General features: G+C 39.1%; 1 protein-coding gene across 1 annotated transcript in view; it reads right to left on the bottom strand.

Moving 5' to 3' along the window:
* Nucleotides 1-2,386: 2,386 nt before the first annotated feature.
* The window catches only part of LOC122183390 (transcription initiation factor TFIID subunit 4-like), a 133,206-nt gene continuing 117,217 nt past the window's right edge, over nt 2,387-18,375 (bottom strand). Inside the window, exon 15 of the mRNA XM_042877285.1 lies at nt 2,387-4,128. Coding sequence (XP_042733219.1) covers nt 3,961-4,128 — 168 coding nt within the window. The 3' untranslated portion in view covers nt 2,387-3,960. The remainder of the gene's footprint in view (nt 4,129-18,375) is intronic.

The raw sequence follows: 18,375 nt of genomic DNA, 5'->3' as shown, positions 1-18,375 counted from the left end.
TATCTGTTTAATTTTCTCTTCAAACAAGCCCAGTGTCTGTAGTAGGTTACTGTTCCTTTCATGAATCAGTATCAGCTCTCTGACTTACAGGGCTTCCTAACTCAGGAGACGGCACCATGTTTGCAGGTGCAAGGTTATAAATAGCATTCTGCTGAATCCTCTTTATTGCTGTTTAGCAAATTGGGTCCTCAATAACTAATTCACGTGTTAATCACAATTTAGTTTCTCCCACGTTCATTTATAGAATACTGTTGTAGATGCTGAATTCTAATTAAACTTTTTAGATGCATAAATATGGCCATACATAACAGTATTTGATGGTTAACAATTCTTTAATACCAAAAGATTACAATCAGGCAAAATAAAGATTCAAGTTTAAGACTGATGTGTTTGAAGTGACGACCTGTACTAAATATGCAAAGCTGCAACCTTGGCAGAGGTCTGGTTTTTTGGATAAACGTGGGATGCCAGTCCATGGAAAATCAGACCTCAGCAGGTTTTTTTTCACCCTGGTTGCCCAAATCAGAAATCTCTTAGGAAATTCTTAGCCTATACATATTGACCTGCTAACTTAGCAAAACCGTTGAGCAAATCTGTCTACTTCAAAAGAGTTGTAAAGTTATTTTATTTTGTGGTTTTATACTTGTACGACACTCTAAAGTTCCTAGGCATTGCCATATTTGAATATATGGCACAACATTCACCTTTGTATGTAAGATATCTGTAGAATTGTATATTATACATTTAATATTGTAAAGAACTTAACGTATAATTGTCATGTATTTGTGTATGCACATTTCTTATACAGTACTTCATGCCATAAACATTTCTGTAAAGTAAATGATCGAAAATAAGCAAGTAGGGTGGAACACTCACTGTATCTCCCACGTCGTTTGAAAAGTGAGAAGTTCTGATTGCATCTCCTCTGGCCTTTTGCTCCATTCAGCTTGATGTAGCCACGTCTTACAAAAAGAGAAGGAAAAAACAGTTTTATTTATTACTTTCATACATCGAGTTGAATTGAAGTTCAAAATATCCTTAAATAGTCCATTCTGCTCCTTGTTTTTATCCTATGTATGCTTTTGTCCTGCATTTCTGACCAGGGAGACTTAGTACTAGCAGAGGCTGAACGCATGTCTGTGCATCCTCCTCCTTTCATTACCACTCAGCTAGGAGATAAAGGTGAATATGTCACACCTCCATTTAAAAACACCCCGATCTGCCATTCTTACTCAGGCTAAGCCATGCAGAGGTGCACACGGGCTGTCTGCCAGAGGAGCGGCCGCTGCGTACCTGCGTGGTGCTGAGCATGGCCCACCTGCACTGAAGTTGAAGGCAGCCAGCACTCTTACACACTTGGAAGCAGGGTGCTTTTAGGTGTATGCAGACAGTCACTGGAAGTACTCATGGTTGGTTGGTTGGTTCTTCTTCAGCCTGGTGTCTACCGCTAGTTTTTCTGCTCAGTAAGGCAGCTCCAGTACTTACGGCAGTTTGCAAAGGTGGCAGCGTGAAAAGTTCCAGGCTGCGCCAGCCGTGTTCATGTGAACTTGAGACGGAAAGTTTGGGCCATGACATCACAGCGTTGACTGCAGAATAGCACTAAGGCAAGGAAGACATGTGGAAACAATCACTTTGTTAGAAGAAATATGCCTTTAAAAAAAAAAAAAAGTTAAGCTAGGACATGTTTTTTTAGTTAGTAACTTCAGGTCACTTATTTAAAGTTTATTACAGTTTCATTTATATCTTTTTTACTTATTTCCCTCTATTCTTAGGCAGCAATATCAGCAAAACACAATTTGGATTTTCACTTCTGGCCTTAAACTATAGCAACGTAACTTAATTAAGAACATCGCTTAGTGTTGCTAAAACAGGTTTTAAAATATCGCAGAATCTCCAATAAAACCATGGTGTGCAGCCAGCAAATGTTTTCATTACAAAGGCCAAAAAGTAAACGTAGCTTGGTTTTAACCTAATTTGATGGAACAGAATTGTTCTGACCCTTCTGTTGCTGAGCTCCAAAGCTGTGGCTTGAAGAACAGTCTTTGCAAGCCCTTTTGTACAACCCCATGGCACCACTCTGCTCCCACATCTGAAAAGAAATGGATGAATGTTATGTTGTGCTTATTGGACCGATCGCCCTTGAAAAGGCAACTGTTGAGTGCATTCATTCACTGCATTAATAGCATCAAGGTTCGTTGACAATTTTATTAGATGTTTGACAAAGGAAAGGAATCAGCACAACAGAACATTGAAGTATTTGGTTTTAATATTTCTTTGTGGGTATCCTGTTAATATTTTAATGCAAAATGTTTCTGAACAGTGCTTAAGAACTACCAGACAATGTGAAATTCATGTTTGATAAATTAATACTATGTCACTCGCTGTGTTACTTTAGTAAATTGTTTTATTTCTTTACAAAATAAGTACAAATAAGGGAGTATGTTTTCACACAAATTGGGGGTATTTACGAGTATGTACAGAAATCATCAAAATAACGTAATTCTAATAAACACAAGGCCTTTATAAACAATATGTACAAATTATCAATACATTTAAAACATAATTTTACACTTCCTGGCCTTAAATACCTTATGAATAATCTTTTGGCTAAATAGCAGCAGTATAAATTTTCTTCTGCTTTTCATAAACCTTAAAAAATAATTAAAACTTTTGTTTTTAAAACTATTGGACAAATAGTTCTATTTGTGCTTTCGCTACGGTTTCCCATTAAAAAAAAAGTATTGCCTCAAAAAAGTGGCAAGCATAACGTAGTAAAAATTGAAAAGATAAATAAGCAGACGTCTCCCTTCCACGGCTACCGGAAACACTGTACCTCAGAAGTACGGCTCGTGCCCACCTCCTGCTGAGCATTCCTATCCAATACCCATTTAAAAAGACTCGCACTTGAGTCAACTTTGCTTGACTTTGGTGTGGGCCCCCGAAAATCCAATTCAGCAAAGCGTTTAAAAAGCATTCATCCCACCGTAAGTACTGACAACTACCCATATGCTTAAAGTCATGCACTTGTTCATGAGCCTCTCTGGACTGGAGTCCTCAGGTCCAATCGTCCGCATAAAGCACCACCAGTCCCCGCAGCACCGGCTCCCAGGGCACACCCTGGCTCTCGTGACTGCCAAGAGGAACCAGATCCCAAAAGCCTCCTTTACAGTGACTTGAATAATCCATATAGAATACTCTAAAATCTTTCCCAAACAATACTCTCTTTTATAACCATCATTAAACCATACTCTTTGCAATAAATAAATTAAGATATTTTTAGAAAATAAAAGGATTCATGTTACTAACTGCTACAAATGTGCAAAAGGTTGAAGAGATTCAGACAACAACGGGAAGCCACTCAATGGACTGCGGCTGGGACCCAGACGCACAGATTTCATACACTTAGGATTTGGTTCAGCAAATGGCTGAAGGAACGCGCTGGGCTGCAAAAGCAAAAATCCTAAATGTATCAAATTTGTGGCAGCGTGCATTGGTTTTTCTTTTAGCTGTGCAAAAAATTGCAATTATATCTAATCTAACCGGTATTACCATGCTCAGTGGAAACAGTGCTAGCAAACCTTAAAGGAAAACCAGCACTGTCAGTGAACACAAAGGTTTTCCCATTCAGGTCCCGATCCTCCTGGCCATGACATCTTTGTGAGCCACTGCAGCATTCTTTCTCTTTGTGTAACTTCAATGCCATCTATTTTAGCCTTATCTAACGTGGCCAAACGCAGTAAGCCTTTGAAGTTGGTTACATCTGTGGATTTAACATTTTAAAACCTTTTGCACATTTTTTTTTCTTTTTTACATAAAGGGAATTTATTGCATGTGTCTGACAGTTTTACAAAACAAAATTACCGGAACATTGACTTCTGAAAAAAATAGAAGGCACATTAAAATGACAGCTTTCAATGCAAGTTGAACTTCTGTATGGAGAAATCAGTACAATACTTGGCTTTATTTAAGCAAAGCTCGATAGAGCAGGAGAGAACGGCTCGTTTCTCTTTCCTGTTCCATGTAGAAGATGAAGTCCCTGAGGTTTACACGTGTTATTTTCTGTCGTGCATACTGTCTGGATGAAGGAGTCCCCAAGCCAGCCTGACCTCCACCGGACATACTGAGGCCCTACAAAGAAAGCACAGCAGAGTTCAAAGTCCTGCAACAGTAGGGAGCTTCCTCCAGCAACCAACTGCTGGATTATTTTAAGTATCTTACATGTATTATGAACCTTGTTCTGAAAGTATTACATACGACTTCTTTTTCTGTACTTCTGAGTCTCTCCAAGTTAAAGAGTGAGTAAAGAAACATGTGGAAACAAGCACGAGACAGAACTACACAGTGTGTGTTTACAACACAGGACAAACATACTGATAATTCTCTTGCTACAGTGAACCACAGATGTATTAGGCCCGTATAATTTTAAGAGCCTTTTTGGGACAGAACTAACTGCAGTAGATAAAACCTTCTTTAGTACATCAGATGCGCACACAATCTTTATTCCACATCCTTCATCTAAGACTGGAATGAGGAGAGCAGCGCACGGGTGAGTACATTGCTACTGCCATAACCTCTGCAGCTGCAGGTCCCATGCGGACCCAGATGCCCTCTTCTGGGTGTCCGGAAGAAAAGGGCTTGGTGTGAGCAGACACTGAACCATCTTGCTGAGATGGACAAATCAAGAGAAATCACAAGGAAGACTCAGACACTGTAAGGTGATGAAGACAAACATTCGTGTACTGTTATGTAAAACGATGACAGATTTTTGTTTAAGTTGGTTCGAAGCTCCTCAATCACTGAATACCTCATCCTGGCCTTCTGAACAGGGATAGCATCCAAAAACTACCTTGATTTCTGATCTGGGCCTGAAAACCCCATGGTCTGAATATTTAGAAACTGAACGAGCACAGTGCATAGACTCTGCAGTCTTGCCGAGTTTAAAACAGAAACTTGACTACTACATCCAACCTTTTTCCATCCTTTGAAGACCACTTTTAATAATTCCAATTGATTTCTGCCAAATAGAATGCTCTAACTTAAAAAAAAAATAGGTTTTAATTTCTAAAAATGTATAAATTATTTTTAAAATCTCTAAAACTTCTGGCAAAAGTTTCCAATATTTTTAAAATACCAAGCCTACTTGCTGCTGCTCTTACCTACCTTTCTTTCCCCAGGAAATACTTCCTGTATGATCTTGATTTCAGCCACTAGAAATACAGTTCAGTGTTATTCTAGTATTGAAAGGTTATAGGGAAAAAACGTATATGGTATATTGCAAGGAAGAGGTGACACTGTTTTCTCTATTGCTTTTCTGTGTGTGTGCTGCCAAAGTAGGAATCACCAGCAGAACAATACTGCTCAATATATTTCTCTTATATCTGATTATTAAATTACAATAGTGGGTCAAATCCTATTCTCTTATTATAGCCTTAATGTAGTTAAATGAATGCTGCTAAGCTTGGAGGCAAGAGCCCACAACCTTTGAGCACCATCAGCATTTGATCTCAGGGATTCCACTCTCTAGTACGAAGTAGCTTTTGCTAATAGATTAATTGATTTACCACCTAGCCTCACTGCTCATAGGAAAAGCATGTGCTGCAGCTGCAAGGGCTGCTCATCCATGCTGAAGCCAGACATATCCCCAGTGCATAATCCATTTATTAGCAGTGCTCTGAATTTGTTCAGCCTTTATGTTAAAACACATTGCATTCCTAAATGGAATAGCATCATTTAAACTCATATTCTCTATCTTCCACAGGTCTGGATCAATGCCCCACCTTAAGCTGCCTCTCATCCCACTCTGTTCAGCCAGGGCTGTTGTGACTAATTCCAGCTTTCCAAGGAACTACCACGTGCATACTTACTTTAATTAAACGGACTCAAATATATCTTTCTTTTTCCTCTTCTTCCTACGTAGTGAATCCCTCCCAAAACCCAGCAATGCCTCTGTCAGCTCCGCATGCACTACAGATACTGAGCAGCAGCAAAGACACAACGCGGCCACCAGCCGCCCTAAACTCACTCCAAGAACTGATCAGAAATACTACCTGTACCTTACTGGACCAGAACCACACACTTCAATAAACCTAAACAGAAAAGCTACTTTTTTTTGTTTGTTTGTTTGTTTTCTTCATCTAAAACAATTTCTTTAATTGTTGAGGTACATATAAATCCAATAATTGCTTTATATTTGTTGGACTGAGCAGCTGGAATTATGATGAGGTCAGACACATTCAATGCATTTATCACTTGAGGTACTGAATTTTTGGGTGGTAAGAGCATCTACTTGATGCAAGGCCATAACATGACATTAAGCTGTGCACATTCACTTGGAGCCAATCAGTGAGCCTGCTATCATCCCGCAATCCTCTTTTACAAGGAAAAAAAAATGTTACAATGTCGTTAGAAAGTGGAAAAACACATCTGTGAATTGACAGAACAGTAATTTGTTTCTGTCAGTATGATCTCCAATTTAAATTAAAGACTGACTTTTTGGTACTGAACTCAAATTATCGAGTACTACATTAAAAACATGTACCACCAAATGCCACCTTTTTAACTATATACGTAAATACAAGGATATTTCGTTGGCAAGAGTGGTGGAACTGAAGTAATTCAGATTGTTCTTTTTCAAACTTCTTTTTCTTTTTAATCAGCACGACAGGCTTCTCATCAACACAAACAAGCCCTAGCTTGACTGTATCTATGGCAACCCGTAAGAGTTACAAAGATAAAAGCTCTAATAAAAAAAATACGTGGCTGTAAATTGTTTACATCTTTTGTTTCCTGCCTGCCCACACCCAAGCTATTACCAAATCACACCCACTCAAATATACATCAGTACCAGTCTTTGTATCAGCAACGTTCTATTTATAACTTAAGGGAAACTTACGATATTTCAGATCAGAAAAAGAGACAACAAAAAACTCAACAATTTACACAATATATTTATCACATGAACCCTTTCTGCCTCTTCATTTTGAAAGGACCTGCATACATGAGTTACAGCAACTTGTTTCCATTCCACCCGGCCCTCCCTTGTCTCCAGCCATCTCTGCCCTTGCTGCCTCACCATTCTTTCTTTCCTGTAACACCAACCTTGGTAGCTGCAAATCTCACAGGACAATCCTCACAGTAAGGAAGACAGCGGAGAGCAGCTGCATTGCTCTGCATCCTGCAGCATCTGTTCCCTTCCAGAGTCAAAGGCAGGGATTGGCAAAAAAGGCCACGGTGCCACGCTGCTGTAAACCTGCAACCTGGGACCCACTGACACAGTCAGACTTCACCATCTTCAGTGAGCTTTAATACAGCTCAAATACGTTCAGCTGACATGTGTATGCACCACTTGCAGAATTTTAAGTAATGTTGGACTGTCAAGCTTAATTCAATTGTTGGAAGCTACCTAGGTTTAAACTATGGCTTAAGAAGAAGAGATGGAGCAGTAACTGGTTCAGTGTGCACATTTTGAAGCAATTCCGAATTTACGTCAGATGAGACACAAGATTTGGGCCACTCAGCTTGTTTGCTATTTTTATGATCATCTTCTGTGAGAAAACTCATGCTGCTGGAAAAGCAGAGTAATTTTTATTCTGCTCTAATTCAAAATAAAGTAACAACCAAAGAGCTGGTAGATTAGTAGGTAAACATACAACCGTCTGCCAAACAAACATACACTCTAGAAACTAAAACAAATAGTCCTGTGAACAGAGAAATCCACGGAGCCTGATTTCTTCCAGATGTATTGCATTTCTTCTATATTACTTCTTACCAGAATAAAACCAGCTCCTCCACACGCATTCATCACCTCTTACCTCCTCCAGGAACATTCTCCCTCCACTGTAGCACCCTCCACACACCACAGATGTCCCCCTGCCTCTACGAGCCTTTGCCTTTCACCACATGCTCTCAGAAGCACCCCACGGGCAGCTCTTCTCCCACCCTCCCCAACGGCTCACTACTCCTAGCAGCCGCCCAGCAGACACGTGGCCCCCAAGACAAACCCACCCAGGACTGGTGGAGCTTACACCAAAGCCTATTCCTCACTGCCAATACCAGCACGTCTCGTCTTTCCTGTACCCAAGCTAACAGTTTTCAGAAAGATTTCATGGGCTCGCTCTCCAGCTCCTTTCTGCTTCTCTCCCTCTTCCAATGCCCACTCTCAGGTGTGATCAGTATTTCCCAAAAGGCTTAAAGGCTGCCAAGAGACTGGACTAAGAAATACAGGCACACCTCTTCCAAAATTTTCATGGACAAACTACCCTGCTACTCAGAAAGTAAAAACGTCTTTGAGCATTAAATTACAATTTAATGCACAAAGGAACAGGTTGCCCAGAGATGTGGTTGTTGATGCCCATCCCTGGAGACTTCCAAGGCGAGGTTGGATCAGCTCCTGGGCAACCCGATCGAGCTGTGGTGTCCCTGTTCACTGCAGGGAGTAGGACTAGATGGCCTTTAAAGGTCCCTTCCAACTCTAAGGATTCTGTCATTCTATAATAGTTGTGTATGCAGCAGGTGTATGAAAATTAAACTGAGTAACACTGAAAAGTATGCTGCTCCTTATTTGGGGCAGAATATCTTTCATGTAACGTAGAAACATTTGTAACAACATCTACACCGATTTTTATAACCGTGATTTCTACCACTGAACAATTCAATCAGTTTTTTCACAAATCTGTATACCTTTAAATCTTTGAAGGCACTGAATTATAGAGCCATCGAAACACACTGTGATATTCTGTGATATTTTGTCAAAAAACACAAAGATAAGGGCAAGTAGAAAATTGCATTTAATTTTTTATCCATCCTTCCCTCACCAGAAAACAATTCAGTCCTGACATCTCTCCTTTGAACACAGTCTTGAACTGCGGCTATTGCTTCTCTGTGACCCAGAGAGACAAGGCAATAATGATGAAAGACCCGCTGGTTTTCTTCCCGGGCTACATGGCACATCCTTGTGGCAGACTTGCACTTCAAGCCGAAGTCTCAAAGTGGGAATCACACAGTAGCAATTCAAAGCTAAGCAATCTATGGAGTAAAAAACACAAGGCATTTTTTTCTCTCCAACCTCCATGAACTGGAGAGGAGTGGGAAGGTAACGTATATATTAATTTGGCATTATGAATAAGACATCTCGGATCAGAAGAAATCTTCTGGAGATATTCTGCAGCAATAATGTTTGCTTGCATAAAGTCCTATTAGATCTTTGGCTGAGAGGCACTTTGTACATGAAAAACAGGTATAATATTATGTATGATTAGCTGTCCCACATAATTTAGAGTTTAATCCAGCACCTACTAAGGCTAACAGTAATGATTTTACTGATTTAAATGAAAGCTGAAACATCCTTAAATCAGTATTCCCCTGAAGTACAGAAAAGTAAATAATAACTGTTTGCCAGCACCTCAAAGATGAACAATACTGCATGAAATGTAATTATATCTACGAAAGGGCTGTGCATCTTTATATGCACAATATGGCAGCACCGCAATGTCTTTAGAAAGATTCATCACCAAAAGCTATCATTTAGGCCTCCAGACCAGCACCATTTCCAGGGAGGACACCATCATTTCTTAGGCAGCTAGTTATGTTCATTTGCAAACATTTTACCCTATCCTATTTTAGTGCAACTGTTCCTACAGACTCCGTTTTGGCACGCGTTCGCCTGCTACGCCCTCTTGGATGCAAATGCGTCTCCTTTCCCCTGGGCACATAAACACACACCTCACCCTGCAGACAAACATCAGAAAAGCTGATTTGCACAAGTATTTACAAGTACTTCAAATACCAACACAATTGCAACATTTCAAAGACAGCATGCAGTAATTTTTATATTAAGAAATAGTGAGAGGAAGGTAAATCATACTGAGACATAGGTACAGTGAAAAAATTTTCTTTAGATGTGATCATTTTAGTTTATAATTACACACTGTTATTTCAACCCATATAAATGGACTGCCATTACAAGAAGAATGCTTTATATATACTTGCTCTTTGCTTTCATTATGTTAAGGGCTAAATCACATATGCCAGTACTATTCTAATTGAAAAACTGCTTTGCAAAACAGCACTGCACCAAAACCTTCCTGCTGAAAAAATTCAGCGCCTTCTGCCACTCTGACCAGCTATTCTTTCTTCTAAGCGAACGCTCCCCCCAAAAAACTGAATAAGAACAGACAAAAAGCAAGTCAGAGAACATCTCAGTGTGAAACAACCTGGGGAGAAGTGTGCCCCAATGGAAATAAGTAGCATGGATTAAGTGTGAAGCAGATATGGGCCATTTCATTTACCTGCTCGAGGGAGATAACCGCTCAATTGCCCAGTCCTCAACGGGCCAGGAAGGAATTGGACTGCTAATCATTTCAGATTCTTAATCAGTTTATCCAGGCAGATCTCTGAACAATAAACTGTATTAACGTGGGAGAGAGAATCTCAAGTTTTCCCTGCACAGAGATACAGCTCTGCATTCTGCTAGGACTTCTCACCTTCCAAAGGCCTTCCTGTATCCCTGGTCCCTCACTCGCTGTGACAAAAACGCTTTGTGTCCTCTGCCACCTCGCAGCACAGGCTTTGCTCGGGTGGTGCAGTCTCCAGGTCTTTTCATTTAACTTTGTTCACGGACCTGCTCTTCATTGCAGCTACAGGCCTTGCCAACATCTTTATCCACAAACATCTCATACCTACCACAATTCACTTACTTGGACTTAAAAGCAATGACAATTTTACCTGATTAAGAATTCTCAGTTTGGACTGAATTCTTGCAGTGGTAATTACAAGTAGAATATTCTATTTGTCCTGTTTCCATCATACACATATATTTTCATTTTGCTTGGAATGCTTCTCCTCCCATGTTTTCCAAATGCTTAATCAAGTGCTGCTCCCTTTGAAATACTAATCCTGCCAAATTTTTTATTGTTATTTTTCAAGCGTTGTGGTGCCTTTTCCTTCTCATCTTTCAATATTAGCATGTGGGATTTTTCCCCTCTTTTTAAGGACTTGCCAGTTCTACTCTACTCCAACCACTCTGTACAACCCCATATTCCCTCTCACTGGGAGAGGAGAAACGTCAAACCAATTCTGGGAGAAGCCCTACAGTGGAACTTGCAGGATTCACATTTTCCTGGAATCATACTCGACTCCCAGCTGAATTTTCTCTTGGGGTAATCCTTGGTATTAGTTCTGAACTACTGCAGTTCTACATAGTGGGTGGCCTTTTCTTTTTTAACCTGTATGATTGTGACTTTTGTTTAAACTTAAAATGATTAAAACATTCTTGACATTCACCAATCTCCAGACACACAACTGTAACATTTAATTGTTTAAATATCTAATTAAAATATACTAATTGCTAAGCCAGTAAAGACTGTCTCTTATGGAAGACATGCTGAGCAGAACAACTGTAGGGGACAGGCTGACTGTGGGGGTCTAGATTCATTTGTCGCTGTTTCTGATTAAGGAGAAAATCAGCGCTAAGAAGTGCATCTTGTCCACCCTGTGTGCTAGCTACATCTCATCTACTTAAGATGAGACACTGATACCATATAACTGTTTCATATATTGTCAGTCCTCACGTGGAAGCGGAGAAGAGAGGGGGACAGAAAACTATCTAAATCTTAATGCTTGTGGGAGAAAAAATTACAAATGTGAAATCTAAACGCAAAATCATTTCCTCAACCCTTGAGAGAATGAATTGCCCTCATTCATCTCCACTGACTTTCTGTTCTTAAGCCTAATTATGATGTATAACACCCAGGCTTTAAAATAATTATGTTTGCAACTGTGGGCCATCTTGTGCACTCCCAGCAATTGTGCAAGTGCCAATCAAGTGACTTTATGCACTACTTGCCAAACAAAGGGCAAAAATAGCCACAGATCTACCAGCTCTTGGCACTTTTTTTTCAGTGTAAAATTTGCTAGTACATTAGTTACAATCTAAGAATAGCGTTATAAACCCTTCCTCGTAATTACTAGAGGCTCCTCTGTGGATTGAGGGTAGTATATGGCCCTAATTCATACATCCAGTCCATTAAATTAAAAAAAAAAAGAAAAAAAAAGGAAGGCAATGCAGTTATCTCAGAATTGAGTGGCAATAAAATTAAGCCTTAAATGCGAATACCTTCAGCTTGCAGGATAAATACATTGCCAGAGAAGAGTCCAGTGTATAGGAAATAAGAGATCAACTTTTGTAAATAACATATAGAAGTTAGATAACACTTTCTGTTGCTGCACATACCACAGAATACAATTAAGGCCTAGTGTATTTCAGACACTGGGAAAAAAATACAGAGCTCAACAGGAAAAGTCTGAATCATTTAGCGACTCATTTCTTTATTTCTTAATGTTTCTATTTCTTATAGTTAATTCTCCTGACTGTTTCTAAGTTAGCAATTTCTTTTGTTCAGAAAAAGTCCAAAACCTTCGGCTCATACCCGCACAAATAGCACCTGAATGAATGGCTCCAAAAAGGAAATTTCCCTTCCTACAGACATGAGAAAACAGAAAGCAGCTCTGGCTCAGTGAGATACTTAGATTCCCCCTCCGCATGATGAAGACAGTTTCTCGCTCGGCACAGTCACAACTTACAATTTATCAAACTGCACTTCTCCTCAAATCCTTCTCTAAGTTCCCTTCTGCCTTTCCTCCACATCAGGATCAGTTCTCCAGGACTCAGTGCAGATGGGCTTCACAGCCCGCATGTCTCATCACCACCCGCAGACCACAACTGGACCTGCTGACCACCTTTTGCTTTAATAGACATACCTCAATCTTTTAAAAAAAAAAATCAAAAGCCCACTACTGCTTCATACCTCCCCCTAACCTCCTAGTGTCAATGCAGATTTTTCCTTTTTCTCCATTATGAGACAAGCCCTCAGTAAAAAGCAGACTAGTTTAACATATAAACGGAGTAACATCAATTTAAACTTTGCTCTAACATTTGAAAAAGCTGTAATCGCCCTTTCCTCAAGAATTCCAAATTGTTATCCTCTACCAGAGCCATTTCATTACAAAGCAAACAAGATATATTTTAAACTCTAATATTCTAGACAACCAACAAAGAATAAGCCTTGAGTTTCAAACTAAGCCATTTAAACAACTTGGTTTTGTGAAATTAACATTCCTACACTCTCGCAATTATCCCAGATCTACCTCTTTTTATAAAGTGGGATCAAATGCAACAAATGCTTTAACCAACTACATTTTGCTGTAACAAAAACACGATTGAGCAATCCATGCTGATACGAAGGAAAAATCTCTTCAGCATACAGATACTCATTTCCAGATGTTAAAGCTCTACTCCTAGTTATCTGTAATTTCTCACATCTACTACCCTGGTCAATTTGGATACCACGCAGACTACCTTGAAAAAATTGAAAATAAATATCATTGCTACCATAACCTAGCCCTCATTAGAAACTGTATACATACAGTTATCAATGCATATTACAGCCAAAATCAAAGGCTCCATTATGAACAACTATAAAACCTATGATAGGAAAGAGTCTAAGAGAGACACAAGATCATCCATTAGCATAACTCATCTGATACACATTGAGTAGGTCCCCAAAACTGACAGTGACCAATAATATAAGCTGACTGGTCTCACATATCTAATTACTCCCAAACTAGAATGAAAATGAATAGTACTTAAAAAGCAACAACAGAAAAAGAGGGCTGCAGCTACAGAAAAACCTTTCCCAAAGCACTGGCCCAAAATGGAGACTGTGGTGGGATTTTTGGGAGGCAAGAAACAAAAGGCAATGAAGTGTAATAAATTCCCTGTCTTTGGAAGAGAGCTGGCACAACCAATCATCAGCAATGTGAGAACTTGAACAGATGACGGAAGAGGGCAACAGAGCAGACATACACAAATGTACACTTGCACATACATTGAAGAGGATTACTAAATTAATTAGAGAGGCAAGTGAAAAAACAGTGTGGAATTCAGAATGCGCTCAGTAGTATGGAATGATGCTACTGGCCTATTTTTACCATTGGCAATAAGAGACGAGAAACAGCTAGCTCTAGTAGAAGCAAGTGCATTATGATACAACACAACATGAGCATTATAAAATGCGAGATGAATCTCAAGCCCAGAGGCTCTTTAGCACCACTCCAAATCACAACTCTCTGCCTTCATTTTTCTTCTTTGCTACCATTCCACTTCTTCTCCCAGTACTTCTGACTCGATTAACCCTTTTCTCTCTCTCTCTTTCTTTTTTTGTCTTTTACCTTCACATTTTCATGCCATCACATCAGATTCTTTAAAAATGTCTGAATAATAACAGCAGAAATTATAGATCAGGAGTAAGATTTTCTGAAGTGCTATAACCCAGGGAAGTCATAATTGTTTCCAGTGATAAAATTATTACTTTGCTGTCACCTTAATAAGATTGTGTGCTCTTTTGAAAATTGGGCCCAATTAGAAGTTACAAAAACCAAGATCAAGTCATAACTTGTTTTTAATGTTCTGAATTCAAGTGCTGTAAATTTGTTTTTTCTTTAAATACTTTCCTCAGAAATTCAAGCATAATGAGCCTGAAATAGACTTCCTGAAACACAAGCTTCATTTTAGCTTTTTGGGAATTAAAAATTATATGGTTACATGCTATGCATAATTTCTTGTATCCCTTTCTTGAATACTGAGCTCCATTGTGCAGTTTAACCACATACAGTTCATTAATCTGGTCTGAAATTATGAAATTACTTTTTCAGGAGCTTTTCTTACTAAAAACATGAGTTAGGATCACTGATCTCACCACACGGCATGTGTCATATGCTATATGCTACCTGAATGTGTGTGGCAGTCCCGTGTGGTACCATCTGTTGTATCTGAAACCTAACCTTGATAATCAAATATCAGCTTTTCCTTCTTCCATTGTTCTCAGATATTGGCTTCCACTTACCCTTTTACAATTTTACAACTGTAAGCAAGATGACCGCTGCTTTTCACTACTACTACAGTAGCCCGCACTGCTCCTCAAGTGACATTGTTTGGTCAAGGTCTTAAACAATTCCTTCAAAAGAACAGGCTTTTTTTTTTTTTCATTTCAGTTAGCAAGACAAATCAGTAGCCAGAACAGAACATCCTTTATTCTGAGAAGTATTGCTCAAGATCCTGCCACATTCTTTACGTACTCATTTGAAAAGTACTTTGCTGCTTCTTTTTAGAGAAGTGCACCATCCTCAGTGGAACTACAGTGCACTCAATGCTTTCCAAGAACAAGCTACAATCTGTCAGCAATGCTCTCCACACTGCCTGGCTCAGTCCCTCTCTAGCCACCTCACACTGTAGAGTAGAGCAGTTCTAATTTGGCTTTTGCACACACAGCAAAATTACAGTAACACCTTACTGTCTTGCCATTGAGTCACCCTACAAATTAAACAGTGACAAGAACAATAGCATCATTTTGAAAAATAAAATGTTAACCTGATGGGAACAAACAAATTCTCCTTAAAGTTAGGAAAATTGGACAGTTTTGGTAAATTGGGCAGTAATGCTTGAACCTTTTATTGTTTTAGCTTTTTATTTTGTTTGTTTTTAAAGACTTGCATCTCATGTCACCAAGTTCTATTTTCAGTTTGGAGTTTGAAAGTCTAAGCTTTAATTCTAGGCATTGCCAGAACAGCTCATCTGTCACACTGTTTTTAAATTTAACATCTGCCTTGTTTACAAAAACTCAGAGAATAGCTACACAGTAATTAAATCTATGGAAGATTGTGGCCTTACTATTTACACATACCTCTACAAAACTAATTATACACATAGGCATATATAAATCCTAAATATGTACTTAATAAAAATGAATGGCATCCAGAAGACCATATGTACCTTCAGTTTTACTAACATGAATAAAGCATCAGCACTCGGCACTACTAGTTCTTCTGGGTGATGAAATGGAAGAAAGAAGCAAATATGGTTATCACCAATTACTATTTCACAATAACCGTTTTCAACTCAAAATATTAAATTATAACAGCTCAGTAAACTTCTCTGACTCATTATCAACTGAACCAGACTGTAATGCCTACAGAATAAAAACTATATTTATATAAGTATACCTTTGTGAAATGATTTAACTTTTAAAATGAGTATCACCCATTTTCATGAAAGGTATTCGTATCATCTCCAATTTGGAAAATAATATCATTTCTAGAAAAACGTTTCTCTTCTGATTTCTGTTTAGTATCTGAACAAAAGATGAATTCGATTTTTTGAATGTGTGAAGAAATCAGTTCATGAGATATAATTTTGCTTTTTCACACATGAGTAGTTTAAATATGTTATTCAATGTTATCTTGAGGCACAAACATAAGGCATGTAGGTTAGAGAAGTCAAAACTACATGCTAGTCTGCTACTTCAAATGTCTTTTAAAATATGCAACTAAAGGACATCATGGAAACTATAATTTGATTAAAGTACATTGAATTTTAGTTGTAATTGGAGTTCTAGTAAATAAATAGCATACAGTGACTATACACACACACAGTCCCTGAATACACATATCTAATTCCACACATGTTTTCTAACTACACAAAAGCATTTATATTTTACAACTGTACTTGGGGGAAGAGAGAAGTACTTGTTTTCTTTTGGAGTTTTAGCTTAAACTGTCTGTTCCTTCTCTATCCAATGCAAGAGAAATAAAAGCTTTAACAGATAACAGCTAGAGTTTACACTTCACTCTTCCTCTCCAAATGCAGGAGGACATTAGCTTCCCTATATATACACATAATTCTCTTTTGCATTCAAATATTTCCACCTCTGCATAAAAATGACTTTTATTATGCAGTTTCACAGGCTTCCCTAGGTTGGCACCCCAGGAGCATAAACCTGATTCACAAAACAAAAACATCTAATTACCCCAGCTGCATAATTCATTGGCCCATAAATAAAAGTTGGCCAAGCCATGATCTTATCTGACAGCCTCCACAGAGCATGTGTGAGAATCTCTGGCAGAAGCATTCACCAGTGCTGGCAGCAGCACGGGCAGGAGCTGGGCTCTGCAAGTCTTGGTTTTACCAGGGAGAGAAAGAAGAGATGCCATTTTGCAACCGGGACCTTCCACGCTTGCAAGCTGTTTGCAGTGCCTTTGGTCGCTCAGTCTGTTTTAGATGAATCATTTAACTAGAGGTTCCTTATCAGAGCTGTGATCCTCCACAGTCTCACTCACTGCAGTGAGCCACACATGCTTTGTGATTAACTGAGTTCCAGTAATAAAGAAAGAGAAAATGCTTGAACTGGAAATACCATAAATACATAGTACAGATTTTCTTCAGTCACACTGAGATGTAAGACTGTAATTTGAAAATCAGACAATATTCAGGTTGCAAAACCGAAACATACTTACTGAGTGTTCCTTTACTTTGCATCTATTTTTCATATAATTTTGATGAAAAGCCATGTAAATTCACGCTATTCTGGCAAGCTTCCCAACAGAAACAGAAAGCTTTCAGACACTGTCTACAGAGAATCTCTGCAGTCCTCTTATAATCGCTTCTGTTTAACTAACAGAAGTTCTTAAGAATCACCTAACCCTTGAAAGACATCGTTTTGTTTACTTACAGGATCAAGCATCTTAGATGCACTAGATTACAAACAAAGATGGCGATCTGGGCCACACTTTGTACCAGCTAGCAAAAAACCTTGCAGTCTTGCATCAATTTCAAGTGAAAGGAAATGGTTTCTAATGAGCTGGGTTCCAATAGGCAACCTTTCCCCACATTTCAGAGTTGAACAAGGTTTCCATTCTGCACTACAGCAGCCCCGCTCAGCCTGTGCAGCCCAGATGCTGCCAGACTCTCTTCTTCAGTGCAAGCGTCGTCTTGGAGCCAAGAAACCCCTTAACAAATATATTTTTGAAACAGATGTACTTTCGCCAAACATTTTTATCTTTGATAAAATGATTTTGATAGAGAAAGTTTCATTGCCAATTTCTTCGTAGCACTAACGATGAGAAGCTGGACTGCCAGGGCCTGCATGGCTGTGCCGTGCTGAGTTAGAGGAGGTCTCCCTGGCTAGAGCAATGCCAGCTGCCAGAACTGCAGTAATGAAAATACGTGTGCACTGCCTCCGTTTACACGACTTCTCAGTGCTCACCCTAACCCAACAAGCAGCAGATCCCCTGGCAGCCGCATTCCCAGGCCTGCCTCTGTCCTCCTGAGCAGGTCTCCACAGCTCTGTCTGCATGAGGATGTCATGTACTTAAGTAGTAATTAACAACAGAAATGTTTAGAATAAACGAGTAAGGACAGGGCATTTGAAAAAGAGTTAACAGATGTCCTTTACATTGCTGCTGGCCTAATATCGTTGCTGCAGTAATTTATTTGATATGGAGTTTATTTAGCTGCTGCAAACATATAGGGTTGTAATAATCATA

This window comes from Lagopus leucura, unplaced genomic scaffold (assembly GCF_019238085.1).
Source record: "Lagopus leucura isolate 7727_CA_CO unplaced genomic scaffold, USGS_WTPT01 Super-Scaffold_100017, whole genome shotgun sequence".
In the NCBI taxonomy this organism is placed as follows: domain Eukaryota; kingdom Metazoa; phylum Chordata; class Aves; order Galliformes; family Phasianidae; genus Lagopus; species Lagopus leucura.
The sequence above is the reverse complement of the archived record's forward strand: the minus strand, read 5'-3'. Positions and strand labels throughout refer to the sequence as shown.